Genomic DNA, 17,389 nt, shown 5'->3' on the forward strand with positions numbered 1-17,389 from the left:
ACAAATAAAAACGTTTAAAAAATGCTATATTTTTGGCTGCCACTATGTGGCGCTCGCACTATCGCAAAAAATACGTTGATAGGTGTGTTCCGCATTGGAAATCCATCAAATATGTAATGTTTAGAAAAGATAAGACCATCTGGGTCCAAATACAGCAACTTTGTTCGTTTTCGCGAGAAATCAGACTGACATATTTGTTTGCAACTAGGTGGCCTTATAAGCAATTTAAGATTTTTTTAAACACATGTGTTAAGGGCTTAAGTCTTCATGTGTATGTGAAGTTTCAGATTTTTCTAAGCTTGTAAAGCTGAGTTATAAAGGTTTGTTTCACATGTGGCAAAGTAATCATCAAAGGCATAATATGAAGCCCCGCCCCCAACATATTTGATGGCGGATCATCACAAAAATTTGAACATTTGTGCCTCAGAGTCAGATAAAACATCACAGCAAATTTGAAGTCGATCGGGTTAAGCGTTTGGGAGAAAAAAGGAGCAGTTCGGGACCTGCAAATGAGCAAAAACGGGCCAAAAGTGCACATTCAAAAATTCATAACTCTCTTTCTGTACAACTGAGCACATGGCTCGCGCTGACTTTTTGGTAGGGCTCAAGGTCCTACATAAGGCTACAAATTTTTGGAGCTCTAGGTCAAACGGGCCGGGAGTGAGAGGCTATTTTCCACTCATAAGGCCATTTTGGAGCCAATTACAGCCACTTTTTTCGTTTTGGCGAGTCATCTGACTTTGAGGTGGCGTGCAGACTACGCCCATTATCGAAAAGTCGTAAAATTTTAAAACCTTAATATTCCATGTCTTAATGATATTCTGACCAATTTTCATTTGTTTTACTCAAATAGACTGAGCACAACACATGAAAGTGTAAAAAATGACATTGTAATCAACCACTAGGCGGCGCTAGTAGGTATTTAAAAAACCTTTTTTTAAAGGTGTTAAAGACATAAGTTTCCATGTGTCTATGATGTTTTAGATTTTTTTAAGCTTGTACATCAAAGTTATTAAGGTTTTTGTCCTTCTTGGCGAAGGAAAAATTGAACACATAATTTGAAGCCACGCCCCTATCATATATGTCAGCGGATCTGCACCAAATTTTGCCCACTTGTGCCCCTATGTGTGAATATTGACCACAGCAAATTTGAAGGCGATTGAGTAAAGCGTTTAGGAGAAACAAAGAGCAGTTTGGGACCTGCAAACGTGCAAAAATGGGCCAAAAATGCACATTCAAAAATACATAACTCTTTTTCTGTACATCTGAGCACATGGCTCGCGCTGACTTTTTTGTAGGTCTCTAGGTCCTATATATGCCTAAAAATTTTCGTAGCTCTAGGTGAAACGGGCCGGGACCAGGTGCACTTTTTCAACCTTAGGTGGCGCTGCAGAGCCATTTTTTTTGCATTGTTTTGGGAAACACAAAAATATCAAATTTTTCACCGGGCCCGACAAATGTGCAAATTTTGGTGACTTTTCGTGCATGTTTAGGCCCTCAAAAATGGAAAAGCGCTGCACAGTAAATAATAATAATAATAATAATAATAATAATAATAATAATCTGGAGAAAAACAAGAGGGCTCTCGCAGCGGTAGCTGCTCGGGCCCTAATAATAATAATAATAATAATCTGGAGAAAAACAAGAGGGCTCTCGCAGCGGTAGCTGCTCGGGCCCTAATAATAATAATAATAATCTGGAGAAAAACAAGAGGGCTCTCGCAGCGGTAGCTGCTCGGGCCCTAACTAGAGCTGCAAGCAGCTATAAAGGGCCCTCGCAGACCTGTGCACGTTGGGGTATGAACAGGTCGGGGTAAGAAAAAGAACTATGAACGATGAAAAAGTAGTTGTAGATGACTTCAGTGCAGGACTCTTACCAAATATGTAATTTTTAGAAAAGGTGGGACAATGTGGGTGGAGTTACTGCAGCTTTTATTGTTCAAATTTTGTGACTTTCAATGCCATATAGGCCACACCCACTGTCGAAACATCGTTCTGATTTGTGGAGGGCATAAGGCATGGCCACTGGCTTTTCAGAAAACATTTAAGGGATATCACTTCAAGGGGCTCAGCAGAGTACATAAAAACATTAAGGGTTGCTATAATTTTTGCTGCCACTAGGTGGCGCTCGTACTATGATAAAAAATAGGCTCCTAGGTGTGTTTCACATTGGACTCCCGTCCCATATATGAAGTTTTGCAAACATCAGATCATCTAGGTCCAATTACAGCAACTTTTACCGTTTTGGGGAGACATCAGACTTTGAGTTTGCATAGAGGCCACGCCCTTTAATGAAAAGTCATAAAAGTTGAGAACCTTAATGTTCCAAGGTGTCATAGCTTTTCTGACCATTTTTTAGTTCATTTAGTCAAACAGGCATTTCACAGTACATAAAAGTATAAAAAATGAGATTTTTGTCCGCCACTGGGTGGCGCTGTAAATGATTTGAAAGTTTATCACATAGCTGTATTATTGCATTACTTTTAAAGGCCCAGGAGAGTTTCAGATGGTTTGAAGCTGTCATAGCTGAGTTATTAAGATTGTTGTCACTCTTGGCAAAGGAAGTATTAAACATAATTTGAAGCTCCGCCCGCATCTTTTATGTCAAGACATCTTCACGATATTTGGACTATGTGTGCCCCTCAGTTGGATAATGATTCATGCCAAAGTTGAAGGTAATGGGGTGAATCGTTCAAGAGAAAAAGGCACTAGTTTGAGACCAGCTAATGTCTAAGAATGGGACAAAACTGCACATTAAAAAAATTCATAACAATTTTTCTGTACATCCTAGCACATCTTTTCTATTGACTTTTTTGTAGGTCTTACAGTCCTTCATTTGCCTACAAAGTTTCATAGCTGTAGGTCAAACCAAACAGGATTGTTTGTAATCTTTCGACTAATGACATTTTTTGCAGCCACTAGGTGGCGCTAGCTTTAAACTGGAATATATTTTTGTCGATATGTTCAGGAGAATATTTTCATGCAATGTGTGAAATTGTGAGAAGATCAGATCATCTGGGTCAAATTACAGCAAATTTTACTGGACAGATAAAGCTTTGGAATGAAAATGGTCGTAGAGGCCACGCCCATTATCGAAACTTCGTAAAATTTGGTGGAGGTCAGCAGAGCTGTCTAGAGGCTTTTCAGACTTAATGTCAGCGATATGACTTCAAAGGGCTCAGCTAAACACATAAAAACGTTTAAAAAATGCTATATTTTTGGCTGCCACTAGGTGGCACTCGCACTATAACAAAAAATACGTTGATAGGTGTATTCCGCATTGGAAACTCATTAAATATATGAAGTTTAGAAAAGATAAGACTATCTGGGACCAAACACAGCAACTTTGTTCGTTTTGGCGAGACATCAGACTGACATTTTTGTTTGCCACTAGATGGCCTTATAAGCAATTGAAGATTTTTTTAAACACTTGTGTTAAGGGCTTAAGTTTCCATGTGTCTGTGAAGGTTCTGATTTTTCCAAGCTTGTAAAGCTGAGTTATAAAGGTTTGTTTCACATGTGGCAAAGTAATCATCAAAGGCATAATATAAAGCCCCGCCCCCAACATATTTGATGGCGGATAATCACAAAAATTTGAACAATTGTGCCTCACAGTCAGATAAAACATCACAGCAAATTTGAAGTCGATCAGGTCAAGCGTTTGGGAGAAAAAAGGAGCAGTTCGGCAAAAACGGGCCAAAAGTGCACATTCAAAAATTCATAACTCTCTTTCTGTACATCTGAGCACATGGCTCGCGCTGACTTTTTTGTAGGGCTCGAGGTCCTACATAAGGCTACAAATTTTTGTAGCTCTAGGTCAAACGGGCCGGGAGTGAGAGGCTATTTTCCACTTTTAAGGCCTTTTTGGGGCCAATTGCAGCCACTTTTTTCGTTTTGGCGAGTCATCTGACTTTGAGGTGGCGTGCAGACTAAGCCCATTATCGAAAAGTCGTAAAATTTTAAAACCTTAATATTCCATGTCTTAATGATATTCTGACCAATTTTCACTTGTTTTACTCAAACAGACTGAGCACAATACATGAAAGTGTAAAAAATGACATTTTAATCAACCACTAGGCGGCGCTAGTAGGTATTTAAAAAAAATTTTTTTAAAGGTGTTAAAGACATAAGTTTCCATGTGTCTATGAAGTTTTAGATTTTTTTAAGCTAGTACATCAAAGTTATTAAGGTTTTTGTCCCTCTTGGCGAAGGAAAAATTGAACACATAATTTGAAGCCACGCCCCTATCATATATGCCAGCGGATCTGCACCAAATTTTGCCCACTTGTGCCCCTATGTGTGAATATGGACCACAGCAAATTTGAAGGTGATTGAGTAAAGCGTTTAGGAGAAACAAGGAGCAGTTTGGGACCTACAAACGTGCAAAAATGGGCCAAAAATGCACATTCAAAAATTCATAACTCTTTTTCTGTAAGTCTGAGCGCATGGCTCGCGCTGACTTTTTTGTAGGTCTCTAGGTCCTACATATGCCTAAAAATTTTCGTAGCTCTAGGTCAAACGGGCCGGGACCAGGTGCACTTTTTCAACCTTAGGTGGCGCTGCAGAGCCATTTTTTTTGCATTGTTTTGGGAAACACAAAAATATCCAATTTTTCACCGGGCCCGACAAATGTGCAAATTTTGGTGACTTTTCGTGCATGTTTAGGCCCTCAAAAATGGAAAAGTGCTGCACAGTAAATAATAATAATAATAATAATAATAATAATAATCCGGAGAAAAACAAGAGGGCTCTCGCAGCGGTAGCTGCTCGGGCCCTAATAATAATAATCTGGAGAAAAACAAGAGGGCTCTCGCAGCGGTAGCTGCTCGGGCCCTAATAATAATAATAATAATCTGGAGAAAAACAAGAGGGCTCTCGCAGCGGTAGCTGCTCGGGCCCTAATAATAATAATCCGGAGAAAAACAAGAGGGCTCTCGCAGCGGTAGCTGCTCGGGCCATAATAATAATAATAATAAGAAGAATAATAATCCGGAGAAAAACAAGAGGGCTCTCGCAGCGGTAGCTGCTCGGGCCCTAATAATAATCCGGAGAAAAACAAGAGGGCTCTCGCAGCGGTAGCTGCTCGGGCCCTAATAATAAGAATAATAAGAATAAGAATAATAATCTGGAGAAAAACAAGAGGGCTCTCGCAGCGGTAGCTGCTCTGGCCCTAATAATAATCCGGAGAAAAACAAGAGGGCTCTCGCAGCGGTAGCTGCTCGGGCCCTAATAATAATAATAATAATAATAAGGATAATAATCTGGAGAAAAACAAGAGGGGTCTCGCAGCGGTAGCTGCTCGGGCCCTAATAATAATAATCCGGAGAAAAACAAGAGGGCTCTCGCAGCGGTAGCTGCTCGGGCCCTAATAATAATCTGGAGAAAAACAAGAGGGCTCTCGCAGCGGTAGCTGCTCGGGCCCTAATAATAATAATCCGGAGAAAAACAAGAGGGCTCTCGCAGCGGTAGCTGCTCGGGCCCTAATAATAATAATAATAATAATCCGGAGAAAAACAAGAGGGCTCTCGCAGCGGTAGCTGCTCGGGCCCTAACAAGACGTTTGCATAACTAGGGTTTTGCGTGGGGCTGAATGCTGGACTGATCACCGGCTGATCAGATCCAAGCTGAGGATGAAGATCCGACCCCCTCACAAGAAACAACAGCCAAGAAAGCATCTGAACTGCAGGGCGCTGGACTCTCCAGATTGTACATCTCACTACCGCAGCAAGCTGGCTATGGGGCTTTCCACCTTGGAAGACTATAGCACCACCTGTGACCTGGACAGTGAGTGGGCAAAACTGAGGTCAACATTACATCAAGCTGCCTCTGAAACTATCGGCTTTACTCAGAAGCAACATCAGGACTGGTTTGACAACAGCTCAGTAGAAATACAGAAGCTGCTGGACGCCAAGCATGAAGCCCATGCTGCCCTGCTCTCCAATCCCCACTCTCCATCGCTCTTCCACCATTTTAAAACACTCAGAGCTGAGGCATAGAAACGACTGCGGCTCATGGAAAATGAGTGGTGGCTTAAAAAAATCCCAGGAGATCCAGGGATATGCAGATGCAAATACACATACGCATTCTACGCAGCTGCAAAAGCCATCTATGGCCCACAAAATCAAAGCATCGCTCCAGTAAGATCTGCAGATGGACTTGCAGATGGACATCTCCCGTCTCTCAGTGGCCGGCAAGGTACTTGACCTCTGCATCACCTTTATTGACCTGACCAAGGCCTTTGATATCGTTGACCGTGACTTACTCTGGAGCATCCTCAAGAAATTTGGTGTGTCCCCCATGTTTCTCAGCAATCTCTTCCAGGCAGCAGCCACACTCCTATTACGACAGTTCATCACAGAAGATAGTGGAATCTCCATCAATCTGCCTGGATGAGAGTTTATTCAACATCCGGCGCCTACAGGCAAAGACGAAGCTGACAGAAACCAACATCCAGGAGCTGTAATATGTAGACAACTGTGCACTCCTTGCCCACACTCCTGGTTCAATGCAACATACCGCTCATTTGGTCTGGTGATCAACACCCAGAAAAGAGAAGTTCTTATTCAGGAGAGGTCCCCATCCCCTACTGTGCCATGACAGAGTCATGTACCTGAAGGAGTTTCGAAAATTAACACCGGAGGGATCAGCGAAGGCGAAGACACCACCCTGCAGTTCCAGGACCACCCCAGCCCCCTGACCCAGGCTTCACATGTCCCTACTGCGGTAGGGACGTGCGGCTCCAGGATTGGGCTTCATAGTCACACAGCATGGCACCGTTGCCAGCAACGATAGCCACCATCCAGACCAACAAAATGGCAGCTCGGTCATCTTCGACTACGACGGACCGCCAGAACAAACGAATGTGTGTGTGTGTGTGTGTGTGTGTGTGTGTGTGTGTGTGTGTGTGTGTGTGTGTGTGTGTGCAGGCTGGGGAAAAAAACTTGTTTGAAATCCAATGGACAGGGCTTCCCTCATTTCCTTTGAATTCAGTGTATAGAGAGGCACATCCCGCGATCTGCATGGCTTGAAGATGCAGCAGATTTGCGTGTAGAAAGAAAAATGAACTGCATGAAATCATTGTGTTTGATGACATGTTGGCCTCTGTGGGTGGCAACATTGTCAACATTACATATATCTGTGTGGTCAGGACTTGGTTTTTGGGGTGCGGGTTGGTTTTAGGGCTATTAAAAATATTTTAAAGATGATAATGGTTACATTAATCCATTTTCTAGAGCTGCTTATCCTCACAAGGGTCCCAGGCTTGCTGGTGCCTATCCCAGCCGGCCATGGGGACAACATGCAAACTCCACACAGGAAGGCCGGAGTGATGTGGATTTGAACTCGCGTCCCTTTAGCTGTGAGGCGGACGTGCTATTCACCCCCCCACTGAGCCGCAATAATGGATACAATTGGTTCAATTAATAGACTTCTATAATGAAGCAGAGGGATTGTCACACTCTGTTGTCATATGTAAAAACGAACTACGGTGACATGCACCACACATGTTGCTAAAGAAATCTGTCTGTCTGTGTGCCTTGATCAAATTCACGAAAATTATTACACCACTTGCATTGGATAATATACCTGCTTCTATATTTTTAAAGTTTACAATACTTTAGATTGCAAAATTTCTTGCTGCGCCATGGTTGTGAAACACAATTAAGCATTGAAGCATAGCATGTTGTGTCAAAATCACAAACACGCTAAACTGGACATGCGCTGCCTTGAGAATTTTGATGCATTGATTGTAGACGCATAGTGCAGTCTACTCTTGGTACCAACTGTCAGATGCATTGGTGGAGCAACATCTTTGTCCAACAGATTAACCAGAAAGTTGAAATGCGGTCTGTGAAATTCTGAAGAACTGTAAGTGACTCCACAAAAATGAAGTCATGCCATTTTTACACTATCACAGGCTCCAGTCTACTAAAATGGGGTCCAAAGAATGAGATTGGAATGTGGAGATGGATGTAGTGGTGGCCTTACAAACTCAGTCTAACAAGTTGTTTTCCTTGGCAGGTGGAACAGGATTGTGGGTCTGGTGGAACAGAAGAAGGATCAGCTAGAGAGCATGCAGCGTCTTCAGAACTACCTGCTGGAGTGTAGTGAGATCAAGTCTCAGATCCAGGAGAAGCGCAACGCCATTGATGCTACGCAATATGCTGGCAGTGATCTGGGTGGTGTTCTGGCTCTGCAGCGCCGCCTCTCCACCATGGAGGGGGCATTGTCTGTGCTGGAGCCCAAGCTGATGCATTTACAGGTAAGAGCATATTTCGAAAAGGTTTTCCATTTTCTGAAAAAGTCATATACAGTATTTGAACGGTATGTTTACAAAAAGTACTGTATACTTAAAAGTGAAAGATATCTGAAAACGTTTCACAAAAAAAGAAAATACACGTGACCCAATGGAGAGAAAAACATAGAAATGCAAGGGAAACTTAAGATCTGTTTTGGTTTTTGCTGATGAAGGAAGAAGCAGAGTATCTGGCCATTGCCCACGGCATCCGAGCCACGGAGGTCCTGCTTCACTTCGATGGCATCAGCGTTGAATGGGAAGAGCTAAAACACACCCTGCAGAGTTGTGAGGATTCACTTATGGTTGCAAGCAGGCTGCAGTGCTTCATCCAGGTCAGTGGGTGGCACTCATGTAAATTAAATGCCAATAATTTAGTAAGCTAACAAAAGCTGATGGATCATTGTTCAAGGAATGCCGTTGTGTGTTGATGTTCTGTGCGATGCTATGTATGATTTCTCTTCACCTGTGAAGCCCTTTAAGACTGTAGTGATTCAGGGTTATACAAATAAACTTGACTTTACTTGACTTGATCAAAATGAGCAGTGATAACTTTTTTCAAGTTTTGCCTCATAACTGCTTCATTCCACAAAACATGGTTATACAGTGATTTCCAATCCCATACCATACCATTCCATACAGTGGCAGTCCGTGCATTTCACACTTAGGCCTGTAGTGATTCGACCCCTCAGAAGCACCAGTATGCATTACTGGGCTACGCAGGCTATTTTCTGGAGCATTTAAACATCAATAAACTCACATCAGCAATTAAAACTTATCATTACATGTGATACTGGCAAAACTAAATAATAATCATTTAAAAAATTTTGTCCACAAAGTTTTATGAAGTCCACCAAATGTCATGTCAGAGCAGCATGTTGGTGACGGGTAGGGGAAGGCGGAACCATAATGCAGGGATGCAGGATTATATGACAAGTCAGAGAGATTCGAGCATTTGGTAAGAAAATGCTAAGCTTGTTCGGGTTGACATATTTGTGTGGGAAGACATTCTCGGTCATGATCTTAAATAAGAGCCGTGTGAGGACACGGCGATCGGACTCTCACTTGCAAGACATCTTGCGCATCCATACTACTGCCATAGAGCCACACCTGGCCTTTGTCCTGCACTCCAGATCTCAGTTTCACCCATCACACTCATGCGGACAAGTCATTTTTCCATTTACGATTAGTCTGAAAACGTTTTTTTTTTTTTTTTAACTTTTCACTCCAGAATAATAACCATTTAAAAATCCAATTAACATTTATAGTTACTAATGTCATATTTTAAATGAGCTCTGCACTTGTTGATATAACTATTACTGTACTTGTTCATTTCTCTGTAACTGTGTTTACAATTTTTATAAATTTTAAACTGCCATGGTGAAAAAAAAAATTGTTTCAAATGTAATTTGCACCCAAGAGTACAATTACTTCTGTTCAACTGTTACAAAAAGTTAATTAAAGTGTTAAAAAAAGTGAAGCTAAGTGAATATTCAATTCCAATATTTAATGTCAATTCAGTTTTGTTATGCACGTTTCAAATTAACCAAAGCACATGCTTAAGGTGAAATTAAAATAAGAAAGCAAATGTGAAACACATAAAGGCTCGCTGAAATGTATTTAAATTAATTGCTGTTATAAGTAAAGAATGCCCGCCAAGGTTGGTCCCCCTACATTTGTAACACACCAAATCTGGCCCCCTTTGCAAAATGTTTGGACACCCCTGCATTAGACAATGAGCCAACAACTAACTGTAACTAAACTGGGACTTAAATAAACTGGACAATAATTACGCAAACACGAAACAGTTGGACGGCCCACAACAGGAAAAACCCAGACACAGCAGGACACCAAGAGCAGGCAAGCTTTAAAAAGACTACGCGAAATTACAAATCACAGTTTAATACAAGAACATCATTTTATTTCTTTACCACTAATTGAATATGAATGAAATAAAATCATAAAACATATTAAAAATGAAAAAAAATAATAAATGAAATGCTTGACTCACCTCACTTATTTCAATACAAAATCCATTCAATGACTTGCTTGTAGAGTTTGTCTGTGCATTTAATTTCCAATAATAAATCATTTTCTATTGGCATGGACGTTAATGCTTAAAGTCACGTCTTTTCAATGTTTTGTTGTTTTTTGTTGTTTTTAAAAGAGCACAGAAGGCCTGCAACTGTAGCTTGCGAATGCCTTCGAATGGGACTCACCTTGCCCTACAAACCGTTACAATGATAAAGGTGCAAAAGAATAAAGCTTGTAAAACCATTTCAAAAATAGAATATACTGTATTTTATATAGTTTTACCTTGGACAGCTTTCTGGATGGAAAAATCTATTACACACAACTTTTTTATCAGTATGTTTATCTCTAGGACACAGTTGATTTTCACTCCGAGACACAGTTATGTTCAAGAAGTCCCAAATCTTCAGGGACAAGCCAGTGTATTTTGCAAAACACCATGATATCTATTTTTACTATTATTTAGATTTATAAAGTTTAGAGCCAAACATGCTTTGACATCTTTGAGGCATGCAAACTAGCGTTTTAAGGATCCTGGGTTGTTTTTTTTGTAAAGCCCTGTAAATGTCGCTATCATCCACATAAAAATGGAAGAAGACACTGTTTTCTAAAAATTAAACCAAAGAGGAGCAAGTATAACAAAATTCACCCAGGATTGAACCTGGAGGCATCCTGGAATCCTGGTGATCAGCTGCAGAAGACACGAATTTTCTCATTGACAAAGACTTAAATAAAAAAGGACTAAACAACCCAATGCTTCAGGGAGGAAAGCAAAATATTGTAATCTGCTGCGTCAAAACACTACAGTGAGATCTAACAAACACATGAAAAATGGGCTCGCCAGTCAGTGGCCAAGAAAGTATTAAAACAGTGGTTCTTAACCTGGGTTTGATTGAACCCTAGGGGTTCAGTGAGTCGGTCTCAGGGGTTCGGTGGAGCTTCCGCCGCAGAGGTCCACCTCTCAGTCTAGTCTGCAGTTAGTGGGCACAGTCATTGAAAGCGTCCTGCTCTGAGATTTCCTACCGGTCCGCTTTGAGGTCACTGGTTTATGCAGCAGAGTGGGACCTCCCTATCAGACCGCTTAGAGAGGGCTGTATATGTGTCTGAGTGAGACTCCCTACTGGTCCGCTTTGAGAGCGCTGGATAAGCAGCAGAGTGAGACCTCCTTCTCAGTCGGGACCACACACCGGAATTGGCCTGTTATCTCCCAAGCGCCGATCCAGGCAAATAAGCTCCTGCGGCCAGCGAGTATGGACTCACGACGTGGCGGCGGGGAACTGGTACTTTTACCCACTGTGTCGGTTTTGTTATTTGAACAAGATGCTAATAATGTACAATTCATTTCATGCACCAGCAGAAAAAAATCATATTTTATTTTTTTTTTACTTAAGAGGGGTTTGGTGAACGAGCATATGAAACTGGTGGGGTTCGGTGCCTCCAACAAGGTTAAGAACCACTGTAATAAAACCTTCAGGAACACAGTCACTGTACTATGGAGTGTCTTGAAAATTATAATGCCATATGTACTCAGAAAAGTCAAATCAAGTTTATTTGTATAGCTCTAAATCACAGAAGTCTCAAAGGGTTTCACAGGTGAAAGGTGACCCTGAGATACCAACATATGATTCAAGATGTTCATGAAGTATATGATGATCAATAGTGTCAAATGCAGCACTAAGGTCAAGTAATAAAAATATTAATAAGAAATTGAAAAGAAAACACATTCGTTGTGCAATAACAATTTTTACTTTGGAAAAAAACAGATGCTTAGAAACAGGCCAAAAATGAGAAAAAAAGACATATCAAAGTTGAGCTTCTTAATGAGCTATTGCTATACATACACCACATCATGTTTTAAAATTTGCAGAATTGAATTGTAGGTCCTATAATGCTGCTGGTCTTTTTAATGAAGTGAAGGGGAAGGGAATATAATTGGGAACCAGAGGGTTTCATGTTATTGGCTCTAGGCTACAGGCTCAAAACAAAAAAGGGCTACAGACTCAAAACAACAAGTAGTGGCGGAGCAGGTGACTATGCAAGTCGATGTGTTGGTGCGAGTGTTGGTGTAAATTTCCATGTTGCTCCATTTCATCAGGACCTGGATTTGTTTCTGACCTGGCTGGTTCAAACACAGACATCTGCCACTTCAGACCAGCTGCCCAATGACTTGGAGGAAGCTGAGAGGCTCATCAACAAACATGCTGCACTCAAGGAAGAAATTGGACGGTGCGTACCACTGAGCTTGACCACAATTGTTTGTTCAGAGAAAGTTTGCATGCAGCACACTAGTTCTCAGGAGATCCAAATTAAAGGATGAGGATGGATAAAAGGTGGCAGGGTAGGTCAGTTGATCATGGGTGCATGGGATTTTGTCCAATCATGATTTTTGTGGACTTGGAGAAGGTGTTTGGCAGTTTCCCTTGGGGAATTTCTATGGGGGGTGTTTCAGGAGTCTGGTGTACCAAACCTGATACGGGCAGTAAGTCAAAATTGTTTCCAGTGAGGGTTAGATTCTGCCAAGCCTGCCCAATGCAGAAGCATTGAGGCGGTCCAGTTTAGAGGTCTCAGCATTGCATCTCTGCTAGGGCCATGACCTCCAACTCTTGCTGGAGCAGTTCACACAGAGTTTGTACCGGCTGGGATGAAAATCAGCTCCAAATCTGAGACCATGGTCCTGTGAGGGAAATCATAAATTAGGTTGTTATCATTATGTGTTTATTTCTTGTCTAGAATAGCATGCATTGCTATCCATCTATGCAATCCTTGTTCATCTCGTCCCAGTCCTTAGATAAAGCTGTTGACGCAGGAACGTGTGAACTGAAACCTTGGCCCAGCTGTTGGTGGCACCCGGCCGGCTCTTTTTGTTATGCCTTGTATTGTGTAATGCCTTGCTGAATAAATAAGAAGCAGGCAGGGACAGCTGGGCTCTGACGGCTGTGGAGCGAACATGAGAGTGGGAGCTGAGTTCTCCCTTGCGGCAAGAAAATCAACCTTGGTTGGTCTGAGTTACTATTTAGCTACTTAGCAGCTCAGCTTGTCCTAGTCTTATTTCATAGATTTCTAACCCTTCTCAGTTGGAAAAGGGTGGAGTGCCCTGTCCGGGTCAGGGATGAGGTGCTGCCCCAAGTGAATCTTGGGGTCTTGTTCAACAGTGAGGGCAGGATGAAGTGGGAGATCGACATGCGGATCAGTGCAGCAGCTGCTTTTATGCAGATTCTCTACCAATCTGTCGAAAGGCAAACCTCTATTTATCTATGTCGCTGCCCTCACCTAAGCTGTGGGTCATGACCAAAAAAACTAAATACCGGATACAGAGTCAAAGTCAAGTTTGTTGTCAATTTCTTCACATGTGCTTAACATACAAAGGTATCGAAATTGCGTTTCTCACTATCCTCTGCGTTTTACATGTACAAACTGCAGGTGCGCAAGACGAGACAATCCTAAAAACTAGATTCTTATCAATAGTAATGTGCGGTATGTTAGGGCTACTTTGCCTACTGTTGCTAAAGTAAAAACTAAAAGTAAAAACTAAATACGACAAACCAGGTACGGCAAGAGTACCCCCAAGACAAGACAAGACATAAGTAGCAGCATATGACAAGACAATCCAACAGTACGAGACAAAGCAAGACAACTCTGATTGTGGTTGTCTGATTGTGTTGTGTGCATTTGAGGTAGTTGTTATAGATCTAAGTGTAATCACTAGTGCAATAGAAGTATAATTATAAATAAATATGTCAGCAGCAAGTCTGTGCAAATTTTGCAAGTGCATGAGCAAAGTTTAAGTTTAGGTGGGGGGGGGGGGGGTCCAATGACCTAAACTTCGTCAGCCAGCTAGGTGTTTCTTCTGGCTGGGGCTGAGTGTGGGAGGGGGGAGGGGAGAGAGAGAGAGAGATCAGCAGTTTCACAGGTGGGAAGGGGGGAGAGTTCAGCAGTCTCACGGCCTGGTGGATAAAGCTGTTCCTGAGTCTGGTGGTGTGTTGGGACTCGGCCGTGCTCAGTCCGAAGATGTTACATGGATCCCCCTTCACATGGGCTCACCATCTGTGGGAGGGGCCATAGGGGTCGGGTGCATTGCGAGAACCTGCTGGTGGGCACCAGCAGTAAGGCAACTGACAGGTACCGTAACGACTGTGCGGCTTCAGCGGTCACCAAGACAAAAACCCGGATGTTCGGTGAGGCTATCGAAAATGATTTGCGGACGGTTTTGAGGAAATTCTGGTCCACCATCCGGCAATTCAGGAGGGGATAGCAGTGCACCATCAACACTGTTTATAGTGGGGATAGGGTGCTCCTGACCTCAACTTAGGGCGTTGTGAACTGGTGGGCAGAATACTTCAAAGACCTCCTCAATTCCACCAACACATCTTCTCCTGACGAAGCAGAGTCCAGAGGCTGTGATGTGTCCTCCCCCCTCTCTGGGGCTGAAGTCACCGAAGTGGTCAAAAAGACTCCCTGGTGGCAAGGCCCCAGGGGTAGATGAGATCCGCCTGGAACTTCTAAAGGCTCTGGATGTTGTAGAGCTGTCCCGGCTGACACACCACTGCAACATTGCCTGGATTGGCAGACAGGGGTGGTGGTCCCCAACTTTGAGAAGGGGGACCGGAGCGTGTGTTCCAACTACAGAGGGATCACATCTCAGCCTCTCCGGTAAAGTCTATTCAGGGGTGCTGGAGAGGTGGTTCTGTCTGGAAATTGAACCTTGGATTCAGTGGAACCTAACCCTTCCCCAAGTGGAGGAATTCAAGTATCTTGGGGTTTTGTTCACGAGTGAGGGTAGGATGGAACGTGAGGTTGACAGGCGGATCGGTGCGTCTGCTGTAATGCGGACTCAGTACTGGTCTGTCGTGGTGAAGAGGGAGCTGAGCCGAAGGTCGATTTACGTTCCTGCCCTACACCAATAGTCACAAACTTTCGGTCTTGAGCAGAAGAACGAGATCCCGGATACAAGCGGCCGAAATGAGTTTCCTCCGCAGGGTGTCTGGGCTCTCTCATAGAGGTAGGGTGAGGAGCTCAGTCATCTGGGAGGGGCGCTGCTCCTCCGTGTTGAGAGGAGACAGTTGAGGTGGGCCGGGCATCTGGTTAGGATGTCTCCTGGACGCCTCCCTGGTGAGGTGTTCTGGGCATGTCCCATCGGGAGGAAGCCCCTAAATGACCCAGGACAAACTAGAGGGACTATGTCTCTTGCCTGGCCTGAGAACGCCTGGGGATCCCCCCGGCGGATTGGCTGAAGTGGCTGGGGAGAAGGAGGTCTGGGCTTCCCTGCTGAGGCTGCTGCCCATGGAAGAAAATGGATGAATCAATGGACGGATGGATGGATAGGTGCAACCATACAACAAAAACAAATTGTTTGTGTTTGTGTGTTTGTCCTTGATATTTGCTACATGATGAGGACCAAATTCTGGATTTTACTCTGTTTGTGGGTACCTCTTGTACTTGTGACGGCCATTTTGATGGACCCCACAAGTTCTTACTTCCTTTTGAGGGTCAAGAATTGCATTTAGATTGGTTTGAACTGGATTTTAGTTAAGGTTAGGGGCTTGGAAATGTATTATGTCAATGGCATGTCGCCACTTTGAAAGAAACACTCCCTGTGTGTGTGTGCGCGCGCGTATGTGTGTGTGCGTGTGTAAGTGTGTGTGTGTTTGAGTCCCCTTATGCTTTATATCAGGGGTCGAGAACCTATGGTTCGCGAGCCAGGTGCAGCTCTTTTAATGACTGCAACACCGCAGATAAAACAAAATATTCTCTTGTTGTAATCTTTCAATCGATTTTTCACTGCTTATGTCCTGTTCAGGGTTGCAGGAGCAATTGTCCATTTTTTTTTAAATTGGATAATACCGGCCTATGTTGGACATTGCTGGGCAAACAGGTAAACATCCCCTTTTGAATCTGTCTGCTTGGTTATTAGCTCAAAGCTAACCCTTCAACAAAGAACATGGCAAAAAGTAAAAAGATGACGAGTACCGCTTATTTATATACAGTGGGCCCCCGTGTTATGAACTTAATCCGTTCAGCGGCTACGCTCGTAACTCGAACTGCTCGTATGACGGGCAATCCAAACCTATGTTAATTCGTGAATGTGTGCAACGCGTGCAAAAACCTTAGGTAAAAACATCACGACTTTATACGCATATTAAAAATGAGTAACATAACCTACTGTACAGTTAAATTAAATAACATAAATATACAAAGGAAAAATCACATTTACCTTTGGGGCGACGTGACTTGAGCTGGGTGGAGGCGGAAGGGAGCAGAGACCAACCCGCAGAATTTATTGATTTATTTTCTTAAACAGGAACTTTTCTCAAAACTAGAACATATCACCGGCGATTTCCTTCTCTTTAATCCATAATAGAAGAAGCCTCTCAATTTTGTTGTCGATCGAGGGCTGTCCCCCGGCAAGGAAAGTCTTGCCCTTAGAAGATTGCCGAGCGGTTACGGCCATACTCACGAGCCATGCGTGCGCCTCCTTCGTATTCTTTTTTTTTTATTATCTCCTGCTTGGTTTCTATTGTCTTCATCCTCTTACTTCTTCCTTTACCGCCACTAGCAATTTTAGAAGCCGTGTCTAACAGATAAAGTTTGCAAAGTCTTAACAACATTCCTTCCTTTCATTTTTGACTCATTTTCTCTCCTTCCTTCCGTCCCGACCAGCTGTGCCATCAAGCTAGATAAAGGCGTTCGGCCAATAGCATATCGGCATTTCTGTGATTGACGTGACGCCGGCCAATAGCATCTCCGTGAGTGAGACCGTGACTGACACCGTGACTGAGACAGTGACTGTGACATTGTAAGAGCAATATCGTTCAACGATGCCGTGACAAGCTTCAACTACTGATTTTGATGACATGGCAAAGCGAGAATGTATGAACAAATACAATGGCCGGCATGTCAGATTGCTCGTAAGGCGAATGGTCTGTGCGTAAGTGGGGGACAAAAAACTTCGCGGACCACGCTCGTAAGTCGAAATGCTCGTAAAAGAGGGTGTTCCCCCACAAGCAGTGCACTCATTCTCACAGCATACCACCAACATACCACAGCAGTTTATATTTTATAGTAAATT

The 17,389-nt window shown here is 43.0% G+C and overlaps 1 protein-coding gene across 13 annotated transcripts in view; it reads left to right on the forward strand.

The window, feature by feature from the left end:
• The window catches only part of sptbn4b (spectrin, beta, non-erythrocytic 4b), a 192,180-nt gene that overhangs the window by 68,571 nt on the left and 106,220 nt on the right, over positions 1 to 17,389 (forward strand). For all 13 annotated transcript variants that reach the window (XM_088426948.1, XM_088426947.1, XM_088426945.1 and 10 more), the window contains 3 exons: positions 8,019 to 8,259; positions 8,469 to 8,627; positions 12,419 to 12,549. In XM_088426948.1, coding sequence (XP_088283074.1) covers positions 8,019 to 8,259; positions 8,469 to 8,627; positions 12,419 to 12,549 — 531 coding nt within the window. The remainder of the gene's footprint in view (positions 1 to 8,018; positions 8,260 to 8,468; positions 8,628 to 12,418; positions 12,550 to 17,389) is intronic.

Source organism: Hippichthys cyanospilos, chromosome 11 (genome assembly GCF_059441005.1).
Source record: "Hippichthys cyanospilos isolate Australia breed blue-spotted pipefish chromosome 11, RoL_Hcya_1.0, whole genome shotgun sequence".
Lineage (NCBI taxonomy): Eukaryota > Metazoa > Chordata > Actinopteri > Syngnathiformes > Syngnathidae > Hippichthys > Hippichthys cyanospilos.